Genomic DNA, 17,388 nt, shown 5'->3' on the forward strand with positions numbered 1-17,388 from the left:
TCCTTCCCTGAATGACTCCCAATTCCATTTCCTAGAGATCCACTGAATATTTTTGTGTATTGTTCCAGAAAATAGGTATGCCCTTTGAAAACACACAAATGAGATCACACTACATATGAGTCGTCTTGCTTTTTTCTGCTATCTTGTAAGATAATCCACCTCATTTTTTTTCAGTGCCTGCAGAGCACTAGCTGCATGACTGTTGGTATTTATGAATCACCATGTAGGGTATTAATTAGTTCCATCTCGGGGCTCTTCTCATCAGTGCTCCAGTGCCCATTCATGTGCGATCCCATGGCCTATGTGGGAGTTACTATGAAGTAATCACTGCTCAGAAGATTAGTGCTTTTACATTTGTGGAATTTGATACCGAGTTGCCTTCCCACCAGGTTGCACCAATTTACACTTCCACCCTCAGGATACAAAAGCACCTGTCACCCCCAGCCTCCCTGACACTGGCTTTTCTAAACTTTAGTTTTTGCCATACTAATAGACAAAAGTATAGTTTATTGTTGTTTTTTTTTTTTTTTTTTTTTAGTAATCTCTACACCCAACATGGGACTTGAACTCTTGACCCTGAGATCAAGGGTCGCATGCTCTTCCCACTGATTCAGCCAGGCACTCCTAGTTTATTGTTTTGATTTCTTTTATTATGAGTTAGGAAAAACATATTTATTTTAAAATAAATATTAATTTTAAGAATCAAGGGTCCATTTTTTTTTTCCTTTTAAGCACTTGGTGCCCCCCATTTCATATGGTTTTGGTATTTTCTCTAAAAGTCACCTTCCTAAATTGTATAGTAAGATACTTTTGGGGGGAAGATCAAGTTTTCTTAGCATTTTTCTTTTTTTTAAGTCCTCAGTTGCCTTGGGTCGAACTAGTATTTCATTTGCTTCCTCCATCTCTGTGCTTTGGCAAGATCTTCTGCAATAGTTCTAATCATTCGATCAGTAGTTTCTTTCAAAATGGTTGCTGTCCTTAGGGCATGATCCAAAGATGAGTTTAATATCTACAGAGGAAAAGTCCACACGTTAAAAGTTACTGTTTCTGTTAATTGGGTTATCTCATTATTAACATTGCAAGATGGAATTTTTGGAGCATTCTTTTCCTACCCAGTCTATTCCTGTTTTTGACGGTTAGTTTCCTAGGAAACCAATCTGAGATGGAATATATTTTTTAGGGAAAGGGACAGAAAAAACACCCAACACGTGACTGATGAGTGTGAATCAGAGGGTGAGGTCAGCAACCTGCTGGGCTGTTGCCCTGTTTCAGAGGAAGAGGTCCGTGAGAAAGAAGGAAAGCTCTTGGGAGTCATCGAAGGGGATTTAGGGGGTCATAACCCCAGAGGGGGCACCGAGGGGTATTAGTGCTTGCATTGGAAGCCTTTGAAAGTGGCCTGGGATTTGATTTGAAAATAGGGAACTGCTGGCAGCTCTAACCCCAGTGTCACAGACTTGTGAGTGGCTGGAAACAGTCGCTGCTGCCTTCAGTCCTGGCTCAGGGGATCCTGTGGCTGAGGCACCACCCACAAAACACTTTCTCCAGGAAATTTCCCTTGGAACCAATTTAGGAATAATACAAACCATGTGGCTGCTCAGGCTGTGTGTCTTTATGTTAGTGCTGAGCACACATTGTTTTTAGCAGAGCCAATTTTCTGGTGCCCCCACACTGTAATAATTTAAAAGCCATTAGTTTTGTGGTCAAGCCCATACTTAAAAGCTGCAAGGATTCTAGATTTTTTTTTTCCCCAAGTCCTCACCTCAGATTTTGTTTCTTTGGTACTGCCAAAGTTTCTTAAGGATTTGCTTCCAGAAATCCTGCAGGAGTAGAAATGGAGTGAGGGTGTAGCAAGGTCTGAATTGTAGGTCATGAAAACCCTAAGATTCTTTCTAGAAGGCAAAAGCATATTTGTATCAATCTCTCCTCTCCCCCTTGCTTGTGGTGCTTCAGTAATGGCCGTGTGTGTGTGTGTGTTGGGACTGAGGAGTTTATGCACTCTCTGCCTTTTGTAGCTCTCATAGCCCTGTTGTGGTTGACCACAGAAATGAGTTGTTCCATGACCACGAAGGGCATTTCCTCTCAGAATCTGTCTCTACTTCTGTTGCTACAGAAAGAGGCGAGACTCCAATTTTTATTCAGTTTTTATTCTTTTCGGACCAACCTTTTACCCCACATATTTATAAAACAAATGCACACAAATCTGCCAATTGCAGGCACTTTGACTTGAGTTCATTCTATCACTGGTAAGCTTAACACAGCAAGGAGGCAGCAGCAGTAGGAAGATAGAAGCAGCGCCTCTTTAAACAGGCACCCCTCAACTACTACACTGTAAGTATGACTACATCTGTTGATGGTCTGGGTGAATAAGAGGGGCCGGCATCACTATGTACAGTTGTCCTGGTTGTGCACAGCATGGCTCTGGGAGGTTTCATTCACAAAGACTAAGTGAAGGGCACTGCCTGGTGTTATGCTTTGCACAACCATGAGTAGTGGCCTTAAGGGATGCCACAAGACCTTGCCTGTTGACAGGTGGGCTATGGAGCCATCCTCACAACCCCCTGGCTTGGGATTCCTTCTAGAAGTTAAGCATTACTTCTTTGGTACATAAAACACTCACTTGTGGCAGTCATCTCCAGGAAGTCCGACCTCAAATGCTTGTGACCCAATGCGTCCCTTCATCTCCCTCCCCTACCACATTCACATGAGTTGGTTCCGCAAGTTAGTTGAACACATTGGATCTATCATCCGGTTGACAGCATCAGAGACCATCAGCATCAGGAGCCCCTAGCTAATAGAAATCTCCAGACAGGACAGGGCAGGGCAGTGTGGTGCAGTGGGAAGGGCATAGGCTTCAGAGTCCACTGTCTCCCCACATCCAGTCAGTCACCTTATCTACAATAACAGCCATCACTTGCTGAATGCCAGGTACCTTTCCAAGTACTTTATATGTATTGGCTCAATCCTCAATGAATTTGGCACTATTGTTATTCCTACTTGGGAAATAATGGGCAAACAGAGTGGGGAAAGCGAAGCACAGAGATCTCAAGGACACTGAACCAAGATGCAAACCCAAAATAACCCCAGAGGCCACATTCTTGAACACCACACTGCATTACGGTAGTAGCTAGTGAGTTCCGACTGAGTGAGTGCCGAGCCTAAACTGTTAACCACCCTGCTACACTATTGGTTCTGCCTCCTGACCGCTCTCTTTCCTTTTCTACCACCCTTGGCGAAGGCTACCATCATCTGACCTGGATTATTGCCCCAGCCTCTTAGTTGGCCTCTGTGCTTCACGCCTTGACTCCTCTACTCCATTCCTGCTTCTTTAGTAGTTAGAATGATCTTTTAAAACACTAGGAAACTTTAAAAACACTCTGGTTTAAAACTTCATTGGCTTGTTATACTCAAGAGTTTGAAATCCTTCCTGTGGCTGACAAGCCCCTACATGGTCTGCCCTGCCCATCCCTTCACCAGCCCCATCTTGCCCCACAGCCACACGCTCTACACTGTTCCTGAACTTGCCAAGGGCCCTTCCCACTCCAGCAAGCTCTTAGACTAGAATGTCCTCACTGTTAGCCTCTACATCCTCTTGCTAGTTGACTCACACTTATCTTTTGGTGTTCAGCTTCCCTGAACCCCCAAATTAGGTATTAGTACTCAGTACACTCCCTTTGTGGCACTTACAAAGACTGGCCCTTCTACCAAAAAGGTAACTTCCATGAGGGCAGGGACAGTAGTTTAATTTTTCACTGTGTCCTCCCCAAGCAGGTGCATGCAGGGCCTTCTTGGTGCATGGTGCATGCCTGGTGGCCTTCTTGGGGCTGGGAGTCCTTCTATGACCATATCCCCCTCCCATGTGGCACTCTTGTCATGCAATCTCTCACTAGAAACGATGGGGGTGACCCCTGGCACGGGACACTGCTACTGACATTCAAATATTTGTTGAACAAATAAACAAACGTTTGAAGTATTAGCCATACTTTGGTTTGAATTTTGGCTCTACTACTTATGATCTAGGTGATCTTGGGCCAATAATTTAATGCACTAAGCATATTGTATGTAACTAGTTAATGGGTAGTCATTTTTATTATCATTAATAATAAAATAATACTTACTTTCCTGGTATGGTCTCATGTTCATCATGAGAGGATTTTGGAATCGATGTCTGGGAACAGATCCATTCTGGTTTTGAACAAGCTGAAAAATGTTAGCTATGATTAAATTCAGAGCATCAAAAATGATCCCCAAATGGTGGATATATGGTATCATTTCCCGAACTTTTTTGTATGAATGAAATATTTCATGCAATTTTAATGAATAAGAAGATTAGGGAACATAGAAAACAAAGAACTTTCTATCAAGTATTCTGAATTCACAAAAAGAAATTCAGCTTATTTATTTATTTTAAGAAATCCAACTTTTAAAAAGAGTTTTCTCAGTAGCCAAGAGACCAAGAGTCTAGATTTAGGTTTCTGGGGTGCTAGCTGTGTGATTCTTGAGCATCTGTCCAACCTCTGTGGACTCAACTACTTCATCTGACAAGTGAAGGGATAATCCCTTCCATAGCATGGACAAAATGGATTCCTGAAGTCCTCTCCAAACACAAGAGCAAGGCTTCTAGGAGTCAGAAACTAAATTATGTTACTAAGACAATTCCAGAAAATAGAGACTAAACTGAAAAGAAGATAAATATAGGAAAGGCACCATGGAAGATAAGAAGAAAGTCAGGGAAAGGAAGAGAGAAGAATCAATGGCCTAAAATCTGCTTTCTCTGTTTCTGGTTCTCCTTCCAGGTCTCCTGTCTTTTTCGCCCGTCTCTCATAGCTAGGCTTCACACCCCCTGAGGAGGGTTCCATTTGACAAGGAACTAGGAGACATTGTCTCTCAGACATGGAAGGCAGAGCAGAAGCCAGAAAGCTCAAATTAGTCATGCTGACCACCCAAACTTAAGTCATGACAAGCAGAGATACTAATGAGTTCAGTCTTAATTGTTTGCTCTCCAAATATAATTTTGGATTTTATTTGAAACATCATAACTCAGAGTTGGGAAGGACCATAGGGTCATCTGGTCCAGTTCTAGTCTGGTCTATTTGCAATAGATTTGCAATATCCTGACGGAGTATATTGTCTCCAGATGGGATCTGTAGAGACATCTCTACAGATAGGACTCATGACCTCCCACAGCAGCCCACTCCATTCCAATTTCTGGAAGATTCTTATCAACATTGAACAATGCCTCGCTATGACTTCTACACTCTTGGCCACATACATTTACTAATGCAGTTCAAAGTCACACTTCAGATGACTCAGTTGACCCCTCATTCCTTCATATATTGGAATAACAAGTCTCATGGGCTATAGACCCAAAGGCCAAGGAGACAGTAAAGAAATCTGCCCTGTTGCTTCTGCAGAGTTTTAATGGCTGTCATCTTGAAAGCATACATCCATTTGAAGGATTTGGCAGCTGGGGGGGGGTGTAAGGGACGCACAGCTGAGTTCAATGAGGTAGATGGCATTCTTTCATCTTGGAAATTGGCAGTTGGGAAAGATAAGAAACATTCCCCTGGATGCCCTGTCCCAGATAGGGAGACAAAGTGCTCTGGTGGTATGAATTTTTCCCTCAAGCAGAGGATGTCAAAGAGCAGCTATGGTTATTCAGAAGCAAAACAAGGAGTATTTCTTTCTCTCCCTTTTGTTCTCTTAGCACACCCTTTGCTCATTGTAACATCACATTTTGCCATGAATTTTCCTTATTTGGGTATGAATTCATTTCAATAGATTATGAACTCCTTGGGAGGGAGGAGCCATGTCTTATTCATCTTTATAAATAAATGTTTGTGGGATTTTAATGTTTTCCAAAGACAGCAAAATTTTATATTGAAATTAGCAATAGGATGTTTAAGGAGTGTAAAAATAGTCTGTTTCTTTACATGACGACTTTTAGTAGAGATATGTTTAAATCTTTCACCTGAATAACAGCAATACTAGTGATAATTATTCAGTTGGTCATTTGCTTAGCAAATATTTACAATTTGTTACCCACTTACACTGAGTTAGCACTTGATAACTTTATTGCTAGGATCTCCTATCTCCCAGCCCTGGCCCAGTCTCTTGCCATCCAGGATGTGAAAGCATCAGATGAGTACTGGAGAGCCAAGCAGCAGACTGGAGAGGGCAAGGGCTCCCCAAAGGGAAGCAGTAGGCCCTGTGATATGGGTCCCGCAAGCCCAGGAGACCAGCCTGTTTACAAAGATGAGATCATGCAGCAGATGTACTTACAAGGTGAAGAATTTTTATTGTCATTTAAAAAGCAGAGCTTGACAAAGGCACTTCTTTCGTTAGGATTTAAGTAATTCTCTCCTGGGCTGTTGTACTTATAATGAAATTCTAAAAAGAAAAGATGAAAAATACAACTCATTACCTGCAAACAACAGCTGTCCCCACTCACGAGCTCTTTGCAAGTCCTCTGAGCCGCACTCACCTTCGAGTGGCTCTTTGCTACAGACTCTTCTGGAATTATGATTCTCAGTGCCATAGTTCTCACATTTATTACTCTGCAATCCAGTCCTGGAAGCAGGATGGCAGCTGGGGCTGGTATCAGAACCTGAAAAAGCCCAAGTTACACAGAGGAAGAGTTTCTTCATTAGAGTCCTAAAATGCGGTGTGGAGAGTACAGTTCTAACCGTGCAAGGTATGCCATAGGCGCCAAAGTGTTCAACTTCCCCAGCTGTGTTCCCAAGGGGAGCTGCCAGCCTAGGGATGACATTTGGAATCCCATTATGACAACTGAGAGATGTTTTGGTAAGTAGTAGATCTTAGCCTCAAGCTTTTCCTCGCACAGGTAGGGGCTTAGAGGTCTGCTGAATCGATGGGTCTGTGAGAATTCGGTCCACTGAATTAACGACATATGCAAGATTGGTATTTTTCCTGATTTACCCTGATACACGCATGTTCTTTTCTTAGATCTTATTGTGGCCAAAAGCTTGTGTTTTTTCACCTAGACGTTTTACTCTACATCAAATCCATGAGCTGATATGGGAAACTGAATTATAGCTTTGCCCTTATCTGCACCAAAGAGAGGCTGGTAGTAGAGAGCATGTATGACTAGTGCAGGTCTAGAATCTGGCAGGCTGTGGGCAATGGAGCCTTCCAGATAAGGCTGGAGCGTGAGAGCCTGGGCCAGACAAGCAAGCACAACAGGCTTGGGGTCCAAGCAGCATCTCAGCTCCAGGAGTGATGAGGCCAGAGGACAGACTGCCAGTGCTACCTGCCTTGTGCACCCAGTATTATGCTCATTTGTAACATTATCTTCCTAAGAGTAAGTCACAATGGAATGAGCTCTGGGGATGTTTTTTCTCTTCCATATCTCAGTGAGTAGTCATTGAGGGGCTCCTGGGTGGTTCAGTTGATGGAGCATCTGACTCTTGGTTTTGGCTCAGGTTTTGATCTTGAGGTCGGGCTCCATCTCGGTGTGGAGTCTGCTGGAGATTGTCTCCCTCCCCCTTGGTCCCCTCCCCCCACTCATGTGAGCTTGCTCTCTCTCTAATAAATAAATAAATAAAAATAAATTATAAAATTATTGAATCTCTTCTCAATCTATAACTGAAGGAAATTACAATAGAGGATCATGGGCCTACCCTGGGAAGGTTGCATAGTAGAAAGAGAATGAGGTTCAGATAGACCCGAGTTTAAAGTCTGGTTCTGCCACTAGTTAGTGGTGATGGTTAAAAATATGTCCAAAAATTTTTTGATATGTTCTTCAGAATGTAGAGCCTAATTCTTCTCTCCTTGAGTGTGGGCTGGATTTAGTGACTTGCTTCTCACAAATAAAGTGGTAGGGATGACGTATAAATTCCAAAACTAGGTCATAAAAGACACTGAAGCTTCCATTTTGGACTTGGTCTTGGATCACGTGGCTGCCATGTCATAATGACACTCAAGCAGCTTACTGGAGAGGCCCACATGTAGAGGAACTAAGACCTCCTCCCAATGGCCTTGTCAGTGAACCTTCTTAGAAGCAGATTCTCCAGTCCCAGGCAAATCTTCAGATGATGGCAGTACTGACCAACATCTGACTACAGCCTCATGAGAGAACTTGAGCCTGCATCACCAAGCTAAGCTGCTCCCAAATTCCTGATCCATAGAAATTACAAGATAGAGGGATGCCTGGGTGGCTCAGTCAGTTAAACTTCTGACTTCGACACAAATCTTGATCATATGGATCTAGCCCCATATTGAGCTTGCTGCTCAGTGGGGAACCTGCTTCTCCCTCTCCACTGCTTGTTCTCTCTCTCTCTCAAATACATACATAAAATCTAAAAAAAAAAAAAAGAAAAGAAAAAAATAACGAGATAGAAAACATCTGTGGTTGTGAACCATTAACTTTTGGGATACTTCACTACACAGCAGTAGAAATACATCAGCTCTTTGGCAAGTCACTAAATTTCTCTGAGTCTCCATTTCCTTATCTGTAAAATAAAGATAATTCCTGCTTACAGGAGTGTAGGGTAGATATGTTATATACTATATCAGCAGTTCTCAAATTCTTTATGTCAGAACCCTTTTTACATTCTTAAAATTGAGGACCCTAATTGAGGACCCTAAAGAGCTTTCCCTTATTATAGTTTTTATCTACCATATATCATAATTTGTGCCATTTTTTATACCTGTGGTGAAAAATCTCACCCTGCATTGGAGAAGAGCTATTATATGACATTCAGTCAGTTGAATATGGACTGGTAGAGAGGTATCTATTATAAATTTCAAGTCATTTTTGCTTCTGCAGGATCATTCAAATCTTTCCAAGACTGAATGGACAGTCCTAAGGGCTTTTTTTTTTTAATTTTTATTTATTTATGATAGAGAGAGAGAGAGAGGCAGAGACACAGGCAGAGGGAGAAGCAGGCTCCATGCACTGGAAGCCTGACGTGGGATTCGATCCCGGGGCTCCAGGATCGTGCCCTGGCCCAAAGGCAGGCGCCAAACCGCTGCGCCACCCAGGGATCCCCTAAGGGCTTTTTTTTAAATAGAATTCTAAACTGAGGGATTTAAAAATATTTTATTTATTTTGACATTTAGAACCAATAGTAATTCATTTCATGCTGACAAAATACCAGGTTTTTATTTTTAATTTTTCAGAAACATTTTATTCATTTATTTATTTTAGATAGAGAAAGGGGAGGAGCAGAGGGGGAGGGAGACAAGCAGACCCCATGTTGAGCACGGGACTCGATGCAAGGCTGGATCCCACCACCCCAAGATCACAACCTGAGCTGAAACCAAGAGTCCAGCGCTCAACAACTGAGCCAACCAGGTGCCCCAAAGTAATAGGCTTTAATTTAAAAGAAAAGTATGAGACGAGTGGCAGTGTTTTATGTTTTGGCAAGCGTCTTGAGGATCTGGCTTAATAGAAGGCAGCTGGATTCCATTCAATCTGTTGCAGTATTGGCCTTGCACGGATATGTAGCTGGGAGAGAGAGGACCTCACCGCCCCTGAAAGTGTCTCAGGGACCCTAGGGCCTTCTGACCACACTTTGAAACCCTGTACTGTTACAGCATATCTGGTATAGTAGGTGTTCAATCGATGAAACATTACTGTTACTGTTAGCAAATGAATTATCTACAGAGAAGTAGGACTACGTGGGACGGAACAGAAAGAACACTGAGTTGAAGGAAAGACTCTGGGCTACCAGTCTGTATCAACGTCCACAAGCCTTGTTAGCACTCTGGCCCCAGTTTCTCGGGTACAAACAGGGTGGACTAGGCTCAGGGGTGACTCTCAGGCTCGGGGGTCGCCTGGACAGGCAGGCCTCGGCCTCACCTCTTCCTCAACCAGCGTGTTTCTGCCAGGGGATGTTTTTCTACTTCAACTACCTTTGGAGGAAGGCTCCTATGACCAAAAAAAAAAAAAAAAAAAAAAAAAAAAAATCACTGAATCCCATGCCCTGCCCTGGTGCTCTCCTGGCCTCCTCCCAGCTCTTATTTTCTTTGCTTCTGTGAAATGTGTGTGGACAAGACAGCAGCAATTCTCCCACGGCCAGTAAGCTCACCAGGTGCAGATTATGGGTCGCTGGAAGGGTGACACACAGAGCTGAGGCCACCTCATGACCCAGTGCATGGAGTCCTCTGATTCCCGCAGAAACAGACATGGGCATTTTCACCCTGTCTGACCACATTTGATCTATTTGAATCTATTCAGTTATTAATTTTTTACATATTGCCTCCAAAAATACAATATGCAACACCCTTGTCTAGGTAAAGCTGTTTGGTGTGGCAGGCGGTCTGTCTGCAGTGAGCGGACCTTGGAGAGGGGCCTTGAGGCTGGAACACCCACAGCCCTGGGGCCCCTCAACTTACTGACAACAGAATCTGCACGCAGCGCCTCTTCTTGAATGGCAGTGGGACACCTTCCACTGTTGATCCTTCTGTGCCCTTTCTTCTCCATGTTTTCCTTCCTATAAGAGGTGCATAAGATCCCATAAACTTTTTGTACACTTCTCACAGAGATCATGAGAGTACTGGTAAAACTGAAATGTTCAATTTCTTGTATCAGAGCCTGGGGCGATAATGGGAGTGGCATGTTGTCCTCATCACAGAGATCCCTTCTGCCTGTCTTTCTGAGAGCTTCCCTATAAGAAACTTCACCTTAGCCCCAGGTGGCCTGGTAAGAATGTGTATGCTAAATGTTAAAAGTAAATCTGCTTTGTTCCCCAGAGGATAGCATCCAATCATCATGCAATATAGAAATATAGACACAATACAGAAATTTGTACAGAATTATAAAATTCCATACAAATTTGTATGGAATTATATCATTGTATTTGTATGGAATTATAAAATTTGGAGTTTTCTTTTATTCATGTCTCAAAATCAATTCTTTTTTTTAATAAAGATTTTATTGGGATCCCTGGGTGGCGCAGTGGTTTGGCGCCTGCCTTTGGCCCAGGGCGCAATCATGGAGACCCAGGATCAAATCCCACGTCGGGCTCCTGGTGCACGGAGCCTGCTTCTCTCTCTGCCCCCCTCTCTCTCTCTCTCTCTCTCTCTCTCTCTCTCTCTCTTTCTGTGACTATCATAAATAAATAAAAATTTTAAAAAAAGATTTTATTTCTTTATTCATGAGAGACAGAGAGAGAGAGGCAGAGACACAGGCAGAGGGAGAAGCAGGCTCCCTGCGGGGAGCCCGATGTGGGACTCGATCCCATGAGCCTGGGATCATGCTCTGAGCCAAAGGCTCAACCACTGAGCCCCCCGGCGCCCCTTAAAATCAATTCTTTATCAGTACTAGGTCACATAGGAGCCTTTGTGGCTTTGGCTCCATAAAGTGCAGCTGAATGCGCCCAGTGAGTCCAGCAAGATGGATTTTGTCCAGTGTGTATGGGGCTAAAAGCTATGGGAGCAGACAGGGTTGGTTTTAGCTGTACAAGGCCACCAGGGGGCATCAAGAAAGATACGTTACAGTTGTCATTTACCAGGACACTTTCTGTGACCTGTCTGTAGCTTCAGCCTCCTTCTTCACAGAAATTCTAACTCCTTCAGAGAAATTCTGATTAATCACAATTCCTAATAAAGCCCTTGCTGAGCCCCTGAGATACAGTAATAGCCTCCAGGAAAGTTGCTCGTTCTTAGTGTGGAAGGCACTTTGCCCATGATATCCTGGACATCTCTGGGTGGAATGAGATGCATTCCCTGGGGGATGGGGGACAAGCCCTAGGCATTCCCTGGCAAATGCAGCACACCCAACTGTCCCTAGGCCTGCTGCCCGTGGAGAGAGAAGCACTGTGGCTGGAGTTGGTGGGGCTGGGGGCTGAGAAGCTGGGCCCTTCCCTTCAGAAAAACATGCTTTCTTCCTGACTCACATATTTTCTCACACCTCATTTTCTGTCTCCACCCTCCGCCTTTGGGGCATTTGAACATCTGCTCTCCAAAGTGGAAAACCTGGATTTCTTTCAAGTGAGTTCAGGCCCACACATGACTTTCTTTTTCTGCCTCTTTAAAACTTCTTTGAACACTAAAATCTTGCCAAATGCAAAAACCAAGAGCCATTCTACTTGAGGAGACAGTTTTCCAAGAAGATAAAGTAACTAAAGTGTGTTCTTAAATCCAAAATCCTGCATCAGGCATAGCACAAAGGGATAAGCATTTTATATGCAGCATATATATCCTTTATGTGCATATAAATACCCTCCAAATGTCAGCAAATGTCATAAAGCACATGTCCTAACAGAGATATCTAATCTTCTAGAAGAGGAAAGAGTATATAGAGTCCTTTGTTCAATTAGTCCCTCAGGTGTTATGTAGTTTACCAAGATTTTAATTTATAAAGCATGTGTATCTCTACTTCACACCCCATCAGTACATTCATTGTTAGATCTGATTTCACACTTGGTTGTGCTTTTCCTGCCCTCTTGTCCATCATTAAAGAGAAATTTTAGTCTGGAATATCGATCCCTGCCTTGGTACTACAGAGTACCTGTGAGGTCTAGACTAGGAATTTGGAAAAGAAGCATTTCATACCTTGAATGCTTAATCAGAGTGTGTTTTAAACGTAAAACTGTTTTTATTATACTGAATACAATCTAAAAAAAAACTCCCAAACCTGGGTTTAATTCAATAGATAGTAACAGTGGGCCTGGGGCGGCTCAGGGAGTCGGCATCATCATTGCCTCTTATATTTAAAGGAGAATCAAAGCCTGTGGTTGGCAGGTCAGTTCCAAGCCACGGTCCACAGGCCACGCCGCACGGTCATTTTTAGCACAAACACCGAGCTGTTTCCTTTTTTAGGGGGAGGAAACTCAGCAATATCAACACTTAGGACAAGCGCCCATTCCCGCGGTGGATCGCGCTCCAACCTCAGACCTCGTCACCTGCGTCTACTAGAGCCCTTTCTGGGCGGGAACGATTGTGGCGGAGCGGCCCTGCCTCCTGACCCCTGACCTCCCCAAGGGAAGTCAGCCAAGCTTTGGTCCCGTCCACAGCGCCTCCTGAGGGCGCAACAGAAGCTCCAAATGATTCCGAATCCACGTGGGCTGGCAGCGGACCCCAAGAAAGTTTCCGGGAGCCCTGCGGGGCTCAGCGGTTGAGCGCCGCCTTCCGCCCAGGGCGTGACCCCGGGGTCCCTGCTCGAGTCCCGCGTCGGGCTCCCTGCTCGGGGCCTGCGTCTCTGTCTCCCTCTCTCTCTCTCGCCGTGTCTCTCAAGAATGAATAAATAAATCTTAAAAACAAAACGAAAAAAAGTTTCCGAGAACATTACGGATTTCTCCGTAGGATTTCACATCTGCAGGTTTTTGCACGATTTATAGCTTCTTCGCCTCTGGAAAATCCCCCGAGATGTGGGGTTCGGTTTATTCCAGTGGGCGGACGGAGGGGCAGGGCAGCTAGCTGCTCGGGGGACGCGAGGAGCCGGGGGCGGGCACGCTGCTGTCCAGGTGCGGCTGCAGCCCGGGCCCGGACGCTCTGTGGCCTGGACTCTCCACCAAGGAACCTGGGAGAATCACTTGAGCAGATTTAAAAGAAGTATTGGGGGGGGGGTTTGGGCGGGGGAGCTCGGCGGTGGGGTGTCCGCCTTCGGCCCAGGGCGTGACCGCGGGGTCCCGGGATCGAGCCCCGCCTGGGGCTCCCCGCGGGGGTCCTGCTTCCGACTGTGCCTGGGGCTCTGCCTCTCTGCGTCTCTCATGGATAAGTAGATACAATCTTTAAAATAACTAAAGGGCTAGAAGTGCTCCTGCCGAGGCCGCAGCCCAGGGAGGCCGCCGCGGGGGTGAGGCCGCCGCGTGCGCATCTCCCCGGGGCGCCGCCGCTCGCAACCCCCGAGGCACAGCGGCAGGATTCGGGAATCCGGGAGGCGGCGGCTTCCCGCACCTGTGCGGGCCCCCGCCTCGACCCCGCGGAGTCCCTCCCCCCACTGCGGGTGGGCGGCGAGGGGCGCTCACCGTTCCAGGGCCCGGCGTCCACCCGCACGGCCGGGGCTGCTCGGCTCCGCCCGGTCCTGCCTCCCCGCGCTGCGCTCCGGCTGCTCCTGCACCGCAAAGCACACTCCATGGGGCCGGGGCCGGGGACGGGGACGGAGACGGGGCCGGGGACGAGGCCCGGGACGGGGCCGGGGCCGGGAGGGTCCTCGGGCCTGCCGCCCGCACCCTGGGCCTGCCGACTGACTCCTTGCTCCAACCTCCTGGCTGCGCGCTCGGGCCTGGCGGGGGGCGGCCACTGTGGGGGCGGCCACGGGGGGGGACCGCCTGGCTGGGAGGGGGCGGCCTGGCTGGGGGGGGCCTATCTGGGGGGGCCGGCTTGGGGGAGGCGGCCACTGGCAGGGGGTGGCGGCCTAGCTGGAGGGGGGCGACCACTGGAGGGAGCCACCTAGCTGGGGGGGGCTGGCTCGGGGTGGGGGGCGCCTGGCGGGAGGAGGGGGAGGACAGCCTGCCGCTGCAGAGGCTGCGGCCCTGACCCCGCTTCTCTCCTCCCGATATTTAAAAATCTAGTTTACAGATAAGAGAGTATGTTTCCCCTTTATTTCTTTCCTTAGTGTCAAATTACCCGAAGCTCCACTGGAGCTAAATGAACAGATTTAGGCAGATAATTTTAAATCCATCAATCTGACCGCTCTTCGTAGAGCTCTACAAGCTTCTCCAAAGAAATGCATTCAACTATGAATTAAAACAGGGTGTAGGGACTATTTAGAGCCTTAAATTATTGTTTATATGTCCCTTTTTAAGACAGAAAAATTACACTACCTCACTGAAGGGCCTGACACCACCCAGCGTGTATTTTTTTGTTTTTGTTGTTTTTTTATCCTTTCTGTAAACAGAAAACGTGCTTTTCTCACCATTATAAACACTGCCGGCATAAGCATCGTTGTACAGATAGCTTCTTCCACATTTTGAATTACTTCCTTAGGAAATGTCTAGGTCAAAGGTTGTGAACATGTTTGCGTGATGATACATATTGCCAAACTGCTTTCCGCAAACGCTGGAAGAATTACACAGCCGCCAACAATGTGGGCAGTGCAACTTGACCACACCTTCCTCCGCATCAGGAATCATCCTTGAAAATGTTTTTGTTAATTTAAAAAGGGGGGAGGTGGCATCTTGGGGGTAATTAGCATTTCCTCTGTTATTAAAGGAGATAAACATTTCCCCATGTGCTTATTTATTGGCTATGTTTCCTAGTTCATATTCCATATTCTAGTTCATGCCCATTACAGCTTTGGAGGGTTTCAGTATTTCCTGATTGATAAAACTGATCATTTGCTGATTGCTCATTGTGCCAGGTGCTTCTCATACAGCCTCGTCTGTTCCTCCTCGCCATCCTGGCATGTTGTACCCATTTGAATGCCCATTTTAATCAACTGAGGCTCAGAATTTAGGCAACGTGACAAGGTCACAGTAAGTGGCAGAACTGGGATTGGACCTTTACCCATATGCTTGGGTTCTTAACCACAATTTTACTGCTCCTCTGTGCACTTGCCAGAGCACTTCGTACAATAAATATCTCTATTGAATGTTATTTGTTCTTAACATTTTTCAACTTGTCTGCCTTTAAAAAAAAAGTGGCTGCGGTTTCAGTTTTGTAAATATTAGTTAAAATGTTGATGTCAAAGAGGAGGTGGCAATGGCCAAGAAACATGAAAATGAGTGGAATGTCACAAATCGTCAGAGAAATATAGCTCAAAACAATGAGATACCAGTTTCACTTATTCCAGCAAAGTTGGAAAGAAAAAGAAAAAAATTCCCCAAGGGTGGGCTCAGGGGAACACATCTCCTTTCCCATGTGCAGCTGGGGCATGACACCAACTTGCTCAGGGCCAGTTTATCAGAATTTTCACTCTGTGCCTCTTGAACCATTGACCGCACTGCTAGGTTTTTATTGTACGGAAAGAATCAAGAAGGCTGAAAGCCTGCATATAAAACAATGTTACCAAAGCAACGTTTATAATATCAAAGAACCAGAAAAAAACTAAATGTCCACCAGCAAGGGATTGGTTAAGTGAATTGGTATAATGAAATACAATGCAGCCCTTAAAAATGAAGCTGTAGGTTTATTCTATGACATTGTTAAGATGCCCACGGTAGAATACCAAATGAAAAAAAAATCATAAAATAATACAATAGGATCCCATTTTTGCAAACACGTGTCTGCAGAGAAAAGATTGTATAGATACACTCTAATGTATTAGCTAGAATTTTTTCTCCATGAAATGTTCTTCTTTGTACTTTTCTCTATCTTCTGACTTATTTTTGCAATAAGAATAAATTATTTTTATAATTTAAAAAATAAAGGCTTTCCCTCCGTGTTTTCTTTGATCACTTCTCACTTTCAGGGCTATAGGGGTAACCCTGCCCTTCACAAATAAGGCAAATTTACATGAGCAGAATGTAGGCGGGTGCCCTCCTCCTGAAACTGGGATCTAATGTCCCCTGACATTTGTCCTGGGCAAGTCTCCTCACCTTCCAACTCCTCTCTGCCAAGTCTTTGCAAACTGTGAAGCTCTGAACCAACAGAACTAGTATTGTTTACTGCTTATTATAATTTTGTCACTATCATTTTAGATGTAAGGGTTTTTAATCCCAGTACTTGCAGCTCATTCATAATGAAATAATCTCAAGGTGTGGCTCCCCCAGACCGGCAGTATTGGCATCACCTGGGAGCTTGTTAGAAATGCAGACTCGTAGGCTTACCTCAGACCCACTGAATCAAAGCCTTTGTACAGTAAGACTTGCACACGATTCCAAGGCACACTGCAGTTGCAGAAGGCCTGATCTAGAGCAGATACCTCAGGCGAGTGTCTCTGAGCACCAAGAGTGGGAAGTATTAGCTTCCCAGCAGCTGTCGCCAGCACTAACATGCAAGGTGTCAGGTAGTATAAGAGCCAGGTGATCGCAATGATGCCAGTATCAGAGCCACGCTCAAGGAGCACTGGTTATGGTCAGAGAGCCAACAGAATGAATGAACTGAACTGAGCAGGACTGGGCTGCTGGCCATGACCTGGAATCAGAGGACCTCATGGCCATTTGATCAGATTAGTCTGTGTTATTGTTGTTTGTTGGGTTTGGTTGGGGGGGTTTTGGTGGTTGTTTTTTTTAGGCAGTTTGAATTTAGAATCAGTTCTTGAGCTCTGTGGGAGCTTCACTTTGTGGGATTCTTGGCTGAGTCATCAGATATTTAACTGCAGCATTCCTAGGGTGATGGGAAGGTACAACCTGGGGTAGAGGGTGGTGGGGCCATCATGTGCCACTCTCCCTTTCTCCTCTCAGAACTTGTCCATCCCTCCGTTGGGAGCATAGATGTGAAGGAAGGGGTCTGTTGCTGCCCCAAAGGGCAGCTGGTGTTCCTTCAGAATCCACAGAGCTGCCCAGAGCTGCCTTTAGAATTGCAGTTCCACGGGGAGGGACT

The 17,388-nt window shown here is 45.4% G+C and overlaps 1 protein-coding gene across 1 annotated transcript in view; it reads right to left on the reverse strand.

Annotated features, from left to right (window-relative positions):
- Positions 1-650: 650 nt before the first annotated feature.
- AKNAD1 (AKNA domain containing 1) overlaps positions 651-17,388 on the reverse strand; it is a 35,400-nt gene continuing 18,662 nt past the window's right edge. The window contains exons 7-14 of the mRNA XM_055340647.1: positions 16,674-16,783; positions 13,932-14,285; positions 10,357-10,454; positions 6,482-6,604; positions 6,280-6,387; positions 4,116-4,197; positions 1,760-1,889; positions 651-1,009 (exon numbers count right to left, since the gene is read on the reverse strand). Of these exons, the coding sequence (XP_055196622.1) occupies positions 878-1,009; positions 1,760-1,889; positions 4,116-4,197; positions 6,280-6,387; positions 6,482-6,604; positions 10,357-10,454; positions 13,932-14,285; positions 16,674-16,783 (1,137 nt within the window). The 3' untranslated portion in view covers positions 651-877. The remainder of the gene's footprint in view (positions 1,010-1,759; positions 1,890-4,115; positions 4,198-6,279; positions 6,388-6,481; positions 6,605-10,356; positions 10,455-13,931; positions 14,286-16,673; positions 16,784-17,388) is intronic.

This window comes from Nyctereutes procyonoides, unplaced genomic scaffold (assembly GCF_905146905.1).
Source record: "Nyctereutes procyonoides isolate TBG_1078 unplaced genomic scaffold, NYPRO_anot_genome, whole genome shotgun sequence".
NCBI lineage: Eukaryota > Metazoa > Chordata > Mammalia > Carnivora > Canidae > Nyctereutes > Nyctereutes procyonoides.